We start from the raw sequence: 15440 nt of genomic DNA, 5'->3' as shown, positions 1-15440 counted from the left end.
TCAGAAAAATGACTTCTAATGTACGTGGAACCGATTATTGGTTTGTGGTATATAGATAGCTGTAATATTTATACCTTTTAGTTAGTTTTTCGCACGGGATGTGGAAAAAGCTCATTATCAGGCCCGATGTAAAATGAACTTGTAGTCATCTAGGCTATTTTTATTAGTGTCGGTTATTTTGCACCCAAAATTTAGCATCGGCATGCAAGAGGCTAGTGAATATCGAAACAAAACGTGGGTTCGATTTTGTGCTGCATTGGAGGATGAGAAGTAGGTTCAATTCTGTATTTAGTTGTGGCAATATGTATTAAATCTGCATCCTGCATAAAATTCGCATGGGCATATACAAATTTGTACATTCCGGATAATTCTGCATGAATGGAAACTCTGTTGGTAAATGAAAAATATAAACACAGTCTACATGACAGATTGATTATTTTTGATACGGTACGTGGCACCATCATGGCATATACGAAAAAAAAAGATTAAAGAATCCAATTTGAGTGTCATGTCTGTTAGACTGTGATGGTATATTGCTGTGATCGAAATATTTATTTCGCACTTCGTAAAAGAAAGTATTTCATTCAAAACCCATCTCAAAATAATGACATAACCTACCTTGGTGACAGATATAACGTTGTCGAAGATATGTTTTCAATTACAGATGAAGATTTTTTTTCATGATCATTTGGCCTTAGGCGGCGTCTATACCTACAAATCGGTATAGACGCTGCACAAAAGTTATGGGAGAAATACCGCCTTTTCAGTATGAAGCGCGTGACATAAAATTCACCAATTCTTGATCGAAGGATGTTTTACCTCATGTAGAATACCTACCCAATGTAATGCAAAAAAAATGTAGAAGCAGCCGTGAAATAAGGACAAGAAGGACAATTAGTAATATTTAATTTTTCTTCTTCTCAATTTTCGATTTTACATTCTGTGAAAATAGTCAATCAAGTCCTCCAACGACTCTACAACTCTACAAAGCGGAATCTCCCACCCAAAAAAAAATCTTTGCTGCCTATAATTTATTATGATAATCATTGAGTTTTCTCCGAATAAATATATTGGATTAATAGATGATTACTTTACCCCGCACACACAGGCATTTTGCGATATCGACAAATTGACACGAATGGTATATAAAATTCGGTTTTCCAGGGCTCAGATAGGAAGTAGTAACAACGGATTTCATAGTAATCTCATATCATTCTTATATGAGAAAAACAAAAAATTGATTGGGGAGTATCATTTCGGCATTGGTTTATTATAATAACACGAATTGTATAATCGTGTAAACACTGAAAGAACTTATCTGATTTACAAGTTTTGGTTATAAAAAAAATCGAATTGCAAGTATTTTGATTTTAAGGGACAGAACATAACTAAGAATTCCGTATAACTCATTATAAACCTACCTGAAGCACGTGATGATCGACAGCATTCGTTTTCTGAGTCGACAAGGGAACAATACTAATTCCATGGTCAAAAAACAATGGCTGCACAGGGTTATAGCTCCCAATTTCAACTTCATAGTCATCTTCTAGTTCTTGGTGGTTTGATGGCTGATATAGTGGTATCTTAGTTTGCCTAGGACTATTGGCTGCAGATCTGAGAAAATCTAACAAACTATGAGATGAGTCACGGCATAAATTATCATGATGCTGCATGATTGAGGTCACACAATTTAGTGCCAGTGACACTTTGGCATACATCTCTTCCATAAAGCTGTCTTCTTCCGGTTTGTCATTCGCATCAGGAATTGACGATTTCAATGATAGATCTGATGGAACTACTGTGCTTTGCTTATCAACCGATGGCGAATAGATTACTGGCAGCGTGAGCTGCATTAGCTTTTGCATTAACTCATTATCTTCAGCCAATGAATTCGCGTCACCTAGGTAATACTTGCCCATTTGATTCTGGTTGTCTTGTATATGTGTAATTGTTCGTAACGAACACTTGATATCGCGAACATGATTTCTGTAAAAAGGTATGATGCGACATGTTGGAATTGCCTGAAATATGGAATAACAAAATGTAGAAGTTAGAATAAAATATCTGATGATGAATATTCAGCCCAAGTTGTAAATAAAACTTGTTAAAATTGATATGTATAAAAATGTCAGGCAAACAATTTCATTTTTTTGTAGCAAACATAAAAATCATAATACTACTTATACTACTACTTGTAAAACTGTTTTTTAAACTGACTGTACAATATGTTTATTTGAGTAGTTTCATATCCGATAATCACGTAAGAACTGTTACATATCAAATAAGGAACTTGTTGCACATCATACATGCAAATTGCGCTTTTCCAATCGCAAAATCGTTGTGAGAAATGTCAAGAAATACATACAATACAATAACCGGGTGAGCGATGCGATTGCCGTATACCATTCGTATTATATTAAGGGGAGATAGGGTCTAAATGATGAAAAAACCATCATTTTTGAGAATTGTTTTCAGAATTATCGTGCAACAAAATAAATTCAAATGTTTTGCATGATAAAAAGCATCATTCGAACAACATTTTGTAATTTTTTTGTGGAAAAATATTGAGAAACAAGTCGGTGAAGAGATATTTTTGAGAACGCTTCTTAAAAATCATGATTTGCGGTGTCCAATGTAATCCAATCGCAGACTAATCAGAAGTGAACAAATCAAAGCAGCATAGTTAGAGTAGAAGTTTTTCTAGACCCAAACGTTTCTGTTTGATTTTTTTTAAATTTTTTTATTTTTGGTGGATGTTCAAAGTGAAACTACGATTTTTCACGAAAAAATCCGCCATTTTGTAGCTGTAAAACTTTCCTAAAGTAACAAACAACTAAAAGGAGAACGTTGGGGGTCTGGTTTATAATATGTAGAAAGTCTGTGTAAACAAACTGCTTAAAAGTTTTTTGTCTTTTGAAAAACGCGTTTAAAGTTTTTTGTCTATAAAATCAATGGAAACAATTTATTACTCAAGGGAGCCCGTAGGGTCTAACATTTAAAAAAACCCTGTTTTTATCCACCTAGTGATGTAATGATGCCTTTCTCATATATAATATTGTGGTATTCTATTCAAAAAATTTCTCTTTGATTTTTGAAAGAAACTAAGGAATTGTTTATGCATTAACTAGTACACCCAAACCTCCATTTACGAACCTTATATATGTATGTATGTATGCTTACACACTCACTCGTTTGCGTATATGTGTACATATTTATACATATAAATGATCGCTTTTACTTCACCAATATTTATATGTATTAGGAAATACAAATATTTGTACACATGCGAACGTATATTAATACATATATACATATACAAGTTACGTAAATGGAGGTTTGGGTGTATTACATACAGAATGAAACAGTGCTTTGTTCGCGTAGGTCATCCTTAAGGTCGGCACCGGAACCCGAGAACCTGTCTAATCGAAGTCGGTTCGTAAGGCCACCAACTAACATGACGTACAAACTCTACTAGTTTTTATTCAAATTTTGAAGATTTTATACAATTTTGCCATCGTATTTTAAATGACGACTTAAATTTTTGTTGCATCCGAAAATTTGCAGTAATTTTTGGTAGGACCATAAGACCTTTCATTTAACCCTAAGATTGGGAATAACGGTTTTGAGTCCAGTTTACAACATTTTTCTACGGTTTTTGTTTCGTCAGTTTAAGTGACGGTGTACAATATTTAACACAGTTTACCCTATAACTCTGGAATCGGAAGTCGGATCCAGATGAATTTCATTATGTTTACTGTCTTGTTATTTCTGTAACACATGCCTGAGATATTCTAAATAATTATATGTTTTTGATTTCGGGAGAGGCCAGGTGAGTTCGGTGATTGTTGAATGGTATTCGTTTCGTTTTTAGTCAAATGTTCACGGATAACGATGGCATTGTTTGTCGGTGCGTTATCGATCCACGAGTTGTTTGCTCACAAATCTGGTCTTTTTCGGCGAATTACTTCACGCAAACGACTCATAACGCCCCAATAATACTCCTTGTTGACAGTCTGGCCTTGTGGAAGGAATTTTTGATACACAACACCCTTGTAATCAATGAAAACTGTGAGCATCGCCTTCTTCTTCGACTGAAAACGACTGCCACTTCTGAAATGTTTGTAGCACTGATAAACGACTGATTCCATATCAAGCTGAAAATTTGATGTAATATCAATGACAGACGTGGCAACCTAAACAAAATTTAATGGGGTGACTGAGAGCGCCACACGGTGGTGATTCTAGAAACTTTTTGATCAAGACTAGACTCTTCGCACAGTGATTAAAAAGTCGATTTTCACGGCGATTGCAAAGCCCTTATAGATTTTATTTACTTTATTCATATATAACTTGCATCGTGTCAAGTTAATGAATGAATAAAAACCTTCTTAATCCCCCTAGTAGTGAGATAATATATTTTTGCCTTTCTCATATAGAAAGGTTATGCAATCACTTGAAAAACCGACTAGAAAAATTAGCCCGGAGGGTTAAGTGTCATATACCCTTCGACTCAGTTCATGGAGCTGAGCAATGTCTGTGTGCGTGTTTCCTAAACTGGTCTAAAATTACACAAATCGATAGTCATTATCAGTAGGCAACTAAACAAACCGATTCCGGCTATCCTGGTTCCCAATATACGGTTCCGGAAGCACCGAAAGTAGTGGTCATATATATCAAAATTGATCTCACTCACTTTTCTTAGTGATGGTTTGACCGATTTCCACAAACTTAGATTCAAATGAAAGGTATTCCGGTCCCATACGGAATTCCTGAATTTCATCCGGATCCGACTTCCGACTCCGGAGTTATAGGGTAAAGTGTGTTCAATATTGTACGCCGTCACTTAAACCGGCGAAACAAAAACCTTAAAAAATGTTGTAAACTGTACTCAAAACCGTTATTCCCAATCTGAGGCTCAAATGAAAGGTATTATGGTCATACCAAAAATTACTGCATATTTTCGGATACAATCATCTCATCAGTGCGTAGTTTCTGTTTCGTCCGAGTCGTGAGGTTAGACATTACACTTTGCAAATAGCATTAACATTACCTCTGCCTAGCGGTTTATGATGAGCCGCCAGGACGCGCTAGCAGTCCAACATAAACTGTTACGCACTGATCAGTCAAAGACGTAAAACAAATTTAAAAAAATAGTTATATATATATATATATATATATATATATATATATATATATATATATATATATATATATATATATATATATATATATATATATATATATATATATATATATATATATATATATATATATATATATATATATATATATATATATATATATATATATATATATATAATTCGAAAGTTTAGAACTTTAGAATTAACTTTATCTGATAAATCTGGCCATTTTTTTTATTTTTCAATATGGCATTGATCATTACTGTGTGTTGTTTTATACTATCCAAATAACAGGAAATATGAATGTATAAATATTTCAGGAAAAAGATGTTCGTAATAAGGAATACTTTACATTTTATAACTTATCAATTTAGTTAAATTAAACTGTAATGCAGTATATTCATTAATTTTTTCCCACCCTAATGAACCGAACTTTTCGTTCAATATCTTTAAAAAGTGCGTATGTAATGTTGTATTTCTGCTACTATTATGATACTGTTCTCATGTCTGTAAGTTTTGAGCTCATTTCGAACAGATAAATCCTGCTCGGGAACGGGTATAGCGTGAAGAGTAAGTCGAAGGCTTTCACACAGTCCACCTGGGTTCGATTCTCAACCCCGCACATAGGGTCATTAAACTTTTCTGATCCGAAGGGCGAATGACCACAATGTTTAAACCTCTATAATCGGAACAAAAAAAAATCCTGCACAAGTTTTCAATTTCAAGAGTACTTTTTCACAAGCGATGGCAAAACGACGTGCATATTTTTATAAAACTTACTGCTAAATTCATCTAGTTGGCAAATCTTGTTAGTTAGTGGATATATAAAACTACTTTGGGACTACTAGTTTTGAATTTATTGTCAATTTTTTTCGAAAAATGAAGAAAAGTGCACACACTGACCCAAAAATTCATTCAAAATTCACCAAAATTAGGCAGACTAAGCAGAAAAATATTCTTTACATTGTGGTTCTCAATTAGAATTATCATTTTTGCCTTTCTCATATAGAAAGGCTATGCAATCGTTGTGGAAACTGACTTTTGAACCGAGCCCCAGAGGGCCGAGTGTCATGTCTGTGTGTACAGGGTCCGCCATCTAACTTTTTTTTTAACTAGCGGTTATTTCGACATTGGTAACCTTAATGTCATTTCTGATTTGACAGAAACTTAGTTTTATCCTTCCGCTGAACGAAAATGGTTTTGTATGCGCTTGAGGAACGTGAAAATAGTGCAGTTTTACTTTGAAAATCATGGTAATGTTGCGAAATGTGTGCGAAAATTACGTATAAAAATGGGAAGAAAAGAGGCGCCGTCAGCTTCGTATGTGCGTTTTCTATTGAAAAAATTGAGAGAAACTGGCACTATTATTGACAAACCAACGCGTTATAAGCCAAAAACAGTGCACACAACCGAGAATATCGCTGCTGTTGCCGAGAGTGTGCGTGAGACGCCAGGAACATCAGTGAAGCGTCGATCTCAACAATTGAACATTTCGGAGACATCGCTGAGACGAATTTTGCATAAACGTCTTGGTATGACACCGTACAAAGTTCAATTGGTTCAGGAGTTGAAGCCACGAGTCCATCCGATGCGTTATCGCTTCGCCAACTGGGCTTGCGAAAATCAACTTCTCAGATGAGGCACATTTTCATCTCGGCGAGTATTTTAGTTAATAAGCAAAATTGTCGCATCTGGGGGACGAAAAACCCGCATGTTATCATGGAGAAGCCAATGCATCCTCAGAGAGTGTCGCCACGGTCAATGGCAAGCGCAACCGCGCCATGATTAGCGATTGGTTCTTCACGTTACTTGAAGAGGAAGACTTGGACACCATTTGGTTCCAACAAGACGGCGCTCCGTGCCACACAGCCAACGCTACGATCGATCTTTTGCGCAGTCTTCGAAGATCGAATTATCAGTCGAAATTCGGATGTCGTTTGGCCGTCTCGGAGTTGTGGTTTGACGCCGTTAGACTATTATCTTTGGGGGTCTGTCAAAGATAAGTATTATGTGGACAAGCCAGAGACAATTCAAGCCTTGAAGGACAATATTCGTGCAGCAATAGCTGAAATAAAGCTGCAAACAATCGAAAATGTACTAAAAAACTGGACCGACCGTATGGCGTACTGCAAGGCCAGCCGAGGCAGCCATTTGAATGAAATTATATTCCACAATTAACCGGAAGGAACCATTTTTTCACAAACTAAAGAGTAGACAAAAGGTCTTGCCCATCTAAAGTTGATCCAGATCCGACTTCCGGTTGTGGTATTACAGTGCGATTGGTGAAAGTTTTTCAATTTCATGAGTAGTTTTTCACAAGCAATGGCGAAACGAGGTGCATATTTTTATAAAACTTACTGCTAAATTCATCTAGTTGGCAGATCTTGTTATTTAGTGAATATATAAAACTACTTTGGGGTTACTAGTCCTCGGTTTTCGCATCCGAAAGCACCGAAAATAGTGAAGAACAAAACCCACTTCGATTTTTCAAATTCAAATTAAAGCTCTTATTATCTTTAAATATACTATGCAATTTCATCCAGATCCGACTTTCGGTTCCGAAATTATAGGGCGATGAGTGTCAAAACATTCAATTCGTTATTCAAAATAACGATGCAAAACCGGTACACGTCGAAACGTGCTGGTACTAAAGAAGAAGAAAACACAACCGGCTTTGATCCGTTCGCAGCGTGCATGGTTCAATTTCTTGGAGCGTGCATGCCACATTTAAGTATACATTTTTCAGTTGAAAAAAATGTAAATTATGTAAATATGTAAATCTTTTATTCAGTGTGTTTAATCATTTAGTGAGACGATGCAAAATAAAAAAAAATTCTTATTGACTTGACATAACTGTTTACAAATTCAAAAGGTAATGTTAGTTTAATCCCAAAGAAAGTTTATTTTATACAAGATTTAAAAAAAATTCTTCGCAGAATCTTGTGATATTTTTGAAAATTTAGTAAAACTAGAAAGGCATCATTACACCACAAGGTGGATTAAAAATGGTTTTTACCTTGCGGAGAGTATCATTTCGCTCACATATTTTGCATCCACAAGAGATTTATTACCATTTCGACACATTATGTCCAATAAAATTATGTCTACTATTAATAAAATTTTTGCCAAGTTTCACAATTGCTATAGTTACTTCCTTTTAACATACGATGCCAAATATTTTGCTATACTTCTATAACTACTAGTGCAACATGGACAAGTTGGTGATTCGTTGCACCATTATTTTTAATGTGCTCAAAGTTGTTCTACAATGATTTTTTCGATAGTATTGTAAAACTTAACAGTGATAAGTTACACAACCGATTTTAACATGTTTAAACATCTTTCTGAACATGTCTAACATAAATAGAAATTCTAACACAATTGTAGAACATCTTGAAATTTCAATAAGTTATATTTGCTACTTGGGTAAAATTTGACAATATTCAGTTCAAATTGCACTCCCTTCACAACTGTTTTTTTTTACTGTTGATGATACATTCATTATAGAAGAACTGTACTTACCAAAGCTCTAGCAAGTGCATTATTGTACTCGATGGAGTCAAACGCAGTGGTGAGAAACTCATACACTGAGTTTCTATTTAGATCTGTGGTAGACGTCCAAATAAATTCTTTTTTAATCGATCTGCAATGACACAAACGAAACTCAAATCAGTTTACAAGTTATAATAGATGCATGACTGTCAACCTAGTCATTTATTATTTACTACTATTCAATTACATTCACTTATTCGCACTATTTCGGAAGCACTATTATAGTGGAGAAAAGACGAAAGCAAGTAGTTTCCGCCGGCCTACAACCTCGAAATTCTGCTGGAGGCCGAAAGAAACCCCTTCTTCAATCTCTTCGAGATTCGTCAATTCAGTTGACGTGCATTTTACCGTCTAAAATATCTTCAAATAACGAACATCTTCCGGAAAAACATTATATTGATCAATTGATAGACTATTTATTTTATTCATGATTAAACATTCAATAGACTTACTTTAGACCATCCACTATTTCTTTAGCACCATTGAAGTTTCCAATATTCCAACATGAAATGGCAACACGCAACAGGCATGAAAAGGCCGCTTTTCGTTCATCTTGTGTACTTTGAGACAAGACAAAGTAATTGGTCCACGCACTAGTCTGTATAAATTATGAAAGACAATTGTTATCCAAAATTATGTTGCTGGCAGCATAGGAATATAAGAAGAGCAGATCCGATAAGATATATGCTATAATTCTCGTGACATATGAACCCATTCGACTATTTTGGTTATAGCGAGTCCATATATATTTGTCAATTACATTGAAGTCTAGTCAACTCGAAAACGTACGTACATATCTAGTGAAGAATGAAAACTACAAGTACCTCATCAAATCGTTTGCGTATGAAATCCAATTTGGTTGCAAACCCGCTTGGAGACTTTGAGCAGGTTATGCTAGGACTAACGCTAGTTTCCGGATGCTCCTTAGGATCATTATTGTTGTCATTGTTATTGCTATTACTAGTGCATGTGTTGAGACTATTAGCACATGACTGGTTACCTATCGTTGAGTAGTTTGAACCAAGTTCTTGCTGCAAGTCATAGATGGAGTAATTGATGAAGTCATTCGATGATACCTACAATAGAATATGGGATATTATATCAACCAACGCATCTTGTTATACAGACAGCAAGTTACACTAAAGAAACGCATCAGATGAATATTGGCAGCACTGCTCCGATGAGTTTTTATGTTAAATTCATCGACGGTATGACATTTTTAACATTTATCACATTATAATAATGGAACCGAAAGTTGAATCCGGATGAAATTTAAACCATATTAAAATTCGATGAGATAAGTTTGTGAATATCGGTTTCAAAAACTCTAGAAAATTTTAGAAAGTTCCGTTTTTGAATTATTTCTATTTCCGGAGCTTCCGAAACCGTAAACTGGAAACTGTTATAACCGGATTGTTTGGCCTTCTGTCAACACGATCTACAAACTAGAGAAATTTATGAACAATTTTCAAAAAAATTGCAGCTTATTCCATGGCCATTCATGAAAAAAACACCCTTGAAATCAAAATTTTTACGCTAATCACCCTGTAATTCCCAAACTGAAAGTCGTATAAAGATGAAATTCAGGAGTTTTGTATGACATTTTAAGAGCATTAATTTTAATCTTAGTTTGTGAAAATCGGTTTAGACATCTTTGAAAAAATTGAGTGCACAAAAACGTTATATACACACAAACATACATGCACGCACATATACAGACATTTGCTGATTTTAACGAACTGAATCGATATTACATCTACAGTGATTACATAACCTTTTCATATGACAAAGGCAAAACTGTTCATTGAATACGAACAGGAAATTTTGTTAATACGTAAACTATTCACAAATCAATAGATCCTATAGTTCCGGAACCGAAAGAAGTTCGGAATCCCGTAAAAAATTATATTAAGATTTCATTTTCAAGAGCCTTATAATTCAGGTTTGGGTAATTATGACAAAATAAATTGATTTTTTCTTTATCTACTGGTCAGTCAGTAATTTCTACTTTTTTCGGTTTTTAACTATATCAATCTAACTAGCGATTATAAGAAGAGAAAGAACATGAAATTATAGAGCCATAGTACTCAAGGAAGAGCAAGGCTGTGAAGAATAAAGTGCGGAAAAGTGAGACGTGACAAGGGTCATTTAAGTAAGCAGAAGGCTTCTCGTATCTAAACTTTTACCTTCTACCAGAGGAGGCATCTTAGCAATACGAGTCATCCGAGTCTCTGATATGTCAGAAGTAAAGGCAAAGGTCGTTTGCATTTACTATCCGAACCGGCCGGTTCGACTCCTCTGGTAGAAGGTAAACGTTTAGATACGAGAAGCCTTCTACTTACTTAAATGACCCTTGTCACGTCTCACTTTTCCGCACTTTATTCTTCACATCCTTGCTCTTCCTTGAGTACTATGGCTCTATAATTTCATATTCTTTCTCTTCTTATAATCTCTAGTTAGTTAGATATCGTTAAAAAACCGAAAAAAATTAATTGATTTTGGGAATACCGGATCTTCGTTCCCAATTCCGGAAGTACTGGTGGTACACGTGATCGCAGCCGATTTTTAGCGTACAGTATCATTATTGCATGGCTAGTACTACGATCCTACGGACACTAAGAATCCTTCCAGGTCGGGGCTCGAACATACGATAACTGACTTGTAAGACCAGCGCCATATGCATTAATCCGCCAACCCAGGCCTCACACCACTTGGTGGATTTTCATTACACTAATAGCTGGATTGAAACAGTTTTTTTGCTTCGCCGCTTCAAGTGAAATTCTAACGAATCCGGTTTCCGATTCCGGAATTGTAGGATGATGTTTCACATTGCAACCCTTCATTTAGAGAACCAATACAAAATAAGAAAAAAATCTTCTAAATTTTGCTCAAAGCTTTTTCAATTTGCATGAAACGTTAGTTGCTAGCCAAACGAACCGATTTTGGCTATACCCATTTCCCGGTTTTGGAAATAGTGGCGAAAAATTCAAAATCGGAACTCACTTTTTTTCATCAGATTTTCAAAAACATTGAGCTAAAAGGTCTTATAGTTCGATAAGCTGCTATTGATTTTCATCCGAATTCGACATCCGCTTTCAGAACTGAATCGTGCAGTGTGTTTAAAGTATCAAACCGTCATTTCAAGCGATACTGTGGAAAGCGGAAAGATTCTGCTAAATTTGGTTCAAAACTGTTTACAAATTGAAATGGTTATGGTAATTTTTGCTCATATAATCTTTCTTGTTCTAATTTTAATGTAATAGTAAAGACTCAAATGTATAATTACAACACTAAGATAGATTAAAAGAGATTTCTAGTCGCGTTTCATTTTGCCAAAAATATGAAATATAAAGTTTTTTTTCCACTTGGTATAGTATTCTTGAGTTGTTTCGATAATTAAAAAAAAAGTTTAGATGATCTGGTCTTGAGAAACGACCCTAACGTTCTTAAGGAATGAGCCTAAATAATATTATTGTGGAAAACTAACAGCACTAAGAACTGCATTAATCGAATAATGATAAAAGTGTTATACCTGATAGAACAATTGATATTCGGTGTCAGTGATCCGCAACGCAACTTCCTCTGGAAAATGTAGGATGCTCTGAAACTCCTCTAATTCACCGAAGGAAGGAACTGTGGACACATTAATTGCGACTGAACTAGCATTGTTGCTTCCTCCTGGCCCACCAGACAGTACAGATGTAGTTGACACTAGTGCCTCTGTGTTGGCCGCGCCTGTTCCCGTAGAACCCGTTGCTACTGATGCTGCAGAGACGACTGCTGGTGGCAGATTGCCAATGTTGCTTTGTGGACTGTCAGTATCAAATAAAGCATTCTTCTCTGGATTTTTATCCACCAATGTTTCCCTAATCGTATCACACTCACGATTAAATTTGATCTTCTCAGTGATGATTACTATTAACTTCTGTTTGCAATATGCTGTTGACGAATGAAATTTTGATGTTGAATTGTTCTCCAAAGGTACTATACACAGTAATGATAGTACTACAGAGTGCACATTTAACTCTTTCGACAAACTGTGTTGCTTTATTGCGAAACGATGCGTGTATTCTGATGACACTGACAGAATTAGAGTCTCTTTTGAAACGTTACAATAAAGTGGAAGACTCGGAAAAGCTTGTCGCATGATACGTTAGCGATACGCAGCCTTAATTCGACATTTCTCGAAAAACTTGGTTACACACTTGAATTTAATAAAAATATAGTTGCTAACAGCCGCATTTTCTGGTATCAATCGTGCGACACATTTTTTTTATATGGGTACGCAGAGAGAAAGCGAAGTCCGCCTGCAAAAAATGTATATAATACATAATATAATATATATTTGTGTGTGTGTATATATATATATATATATATATATATATATATATATATATATATATATATATATATATATATATATATATATATATATATATATATATATATATATATATATATATATATATATATATATATATATACATATATATATATATATATATATATATATATATATATATATATATATATATATATATATATATATATATATATATATATATATATATATTGGCTCATTTTTTGAAAAGGAGAAATTTAAAACAATCATATCTCGAAAGTTCCACGTACCATATTGAAATAAAAAAATACTTATCGCATATTTTCAAGTTCTTACCCGAAAAAAATATTGTTAGATGAAAAAAAAAATTATATATTATAGGTGCAAACTTACACATTATTAGTTTTGAAACTTCATTCTATTACCAGTTTTTTCAATACTCAATCTGAATCTCGAAACTTTTTTTTCTAGGAACAGAGGTATGGATGAATATTGCATTCAAGTCCATATACAAAATGTGTGTGTGAAAGTAGATAAAACAACAAATAGAAGTAGGGTAACGACTCCCTATTTCAACTGAGCTCCTATTTGCATCTCATTCCTTCACTTCATTACTTTGAACATAAATAATATCTTACATCGTACCTGAACCAAACTGTGAAATGTTTTAAAATGATTATTTAAGCTATTGTCACACTTTTCCATTGGAAGAAATGGTTCTAAATTCTTCGGTAATCGTTTTTTCATTTTTGTCTCAAGATTTCCAGTTCGTCATGTTTTTGAATATCTACTAATCGATTCGTCATGATCATTATTTCGCATAATTACACTACTATTGAATGCTGGATGACTTCATAATGATCACTTTCCACTTGTTTAATTAACGATTAAAAACTCAAAAAATTACCCAACAGCAATAAAAGGCTTCAAAAATATGAGCTGAAAGTTTCTCACTTAGGTCACTTGATTGCCCTTTGTTCTCATCTCATTTGGTTTCGCAAAGTTGCCAAGTTTTCTCATAATGTTACAAAACAAAAATTTTCTCAACAGTGTTCATCATCCAACATCTGCACAAAAGATTTCGATTTTAACATGTGATTTGTCCGTTTCTTAATCAACTTTTAAAGAATCACTGCAATTAAATATTAATAAATACTCAGAGAGAAAACTATATTTTTTTACTTCTCACTTTTTATGAACCTTTACATATCTGTATTGAATTTAGGAAATCCGTATAAAATCTGTACTCTGATTTAAATCAATATGCGAACGCAAAAATCTATAGAATATAGATAAATCTGTATAAATGGCATCACTAGCTCTGCATTTTTTTTTTTAGAAGGGCTAATGCCTAAATAGTAACAATTCCTTTTTTCTGTTTTTTTTTTAAGTTTACCAAATTAACTGCACAGTAAACTTTTAAAGCGACCCAATTTAAAACGTCGAAATAATTCCTAACTGGTTCAAATCGTGCGTTGTCTTATAGTTGGCATTAAGCTTTTTTAAGAAGAATTCTGACATTTGAATAAAAGATCAATGATAGGATGAATAAAAATCTTTTGAGATGAAATTAGGCGATTTGAGCAGAAATATGAAATAATAATAGTTATTTTAGTGGCTAAATCAGGTTTTTAAGGTATAGGAGAATAGGGAAATAGGGAGCCCTTACCGTATTTCACATTTTTCTGATAAATTTTTCGGTGCTGCTTAGAGCCGAAGTGAACGTGTTGTTTTCGAATTCTTCACAATTTGTTGATTGTGTTGGTTCAAGTAACGAGACTATCAGTACAGTATTCTATACTATTGGTGGTCAATATTAGATTTCATAACACGAAACTGAAACGAAGCGTTAACAAAATTAGTCGTTTGACAATTCCGAACTCAAAAATAACGGAAAATTATTTCGTGTACGAAAAGCTATTAATTAAAAAAAATTGGGCGGGATAATGTTCGACGGGTCAGTTATAGTATTAATTAGTTGAATTTGAATTGAAAATACCGATCTGGTTTTTGAATCGCCTTTCATTTGACTATTTGTTCTATTGCGGGTAGAAATACAATGAACTTACGTTTGCAAAATACATGTGATTGAACTTATTAGAGGTGTATACTACAACAATGTCTTTACGAGAACAACAAATGTTTCTTTAAACAATAAAAACAATTTATATACATTTGACAAAAAAATTTACCATTCTAAAAGTACTTCAACTTGACCATGTCCTATTTTTGAGTCTTAAATTCATAGTGCCCTCGAGTAGTATTACTCATCTCACAAACCATACTCCACGTTTGAGTTTATGCTGAAGTCAAGCTAGTATCAGTGTGGGGGACATATATACACAACCTTTTTAAGTGGTGTGTCGTCAGTCTACTCAAGTCGCTTGCGGAATAATCATACACCA

The 15440-nt window shown here is 34.2% G+C and overlaps 1 protein-coding gene across 1 annotated transcript in view; it reads right to left on the bottom strand.

The window, feature by feature from the left end:
• Positions 1–15440, bottom strand: part of LOC131431811 (1-phosphatidylinositol 4,5-bisphosphate phosphodiesterase epsilon-1-like) — an 87285-nt gene that overhangs the window by 33664 nt on the left and 38181 nt on the right. Inside the window, 5 exon segments of the mRNA XM_058597709.1 lie at positions 1422–2021; positions 8664–8784; positions 9146–9291; positions 9518–9769; positions 12226–13000. Coding sequence (XP_058453692.1) covers positions 1422–2021; positions 8664–8784; positions 9146–9291; positions 9518–9769; positions 12226–12840 — 1734 coding nt within the window. The 5' untranslated portion in view covers positions 12841–13000.

Source organism: Malaya genurostris, chromosome 2, assembly GCF_030247185.1.
Source record: "Malaya genurostris strain Urasoe2022 chromosome 2, Malgen_1.1, whole genome shotgun sequence".
NCBI lineage: Eukaryota > Metazoa > Arthropoda > Insecta > Diptera > Culicidae > Malaya > Malaya genurostris.
The sequence above is the reverse complement of the archived record's forward strand: the minus strand, read 5'-3'. Positions and strand labels throughout refer to the sequence as shown.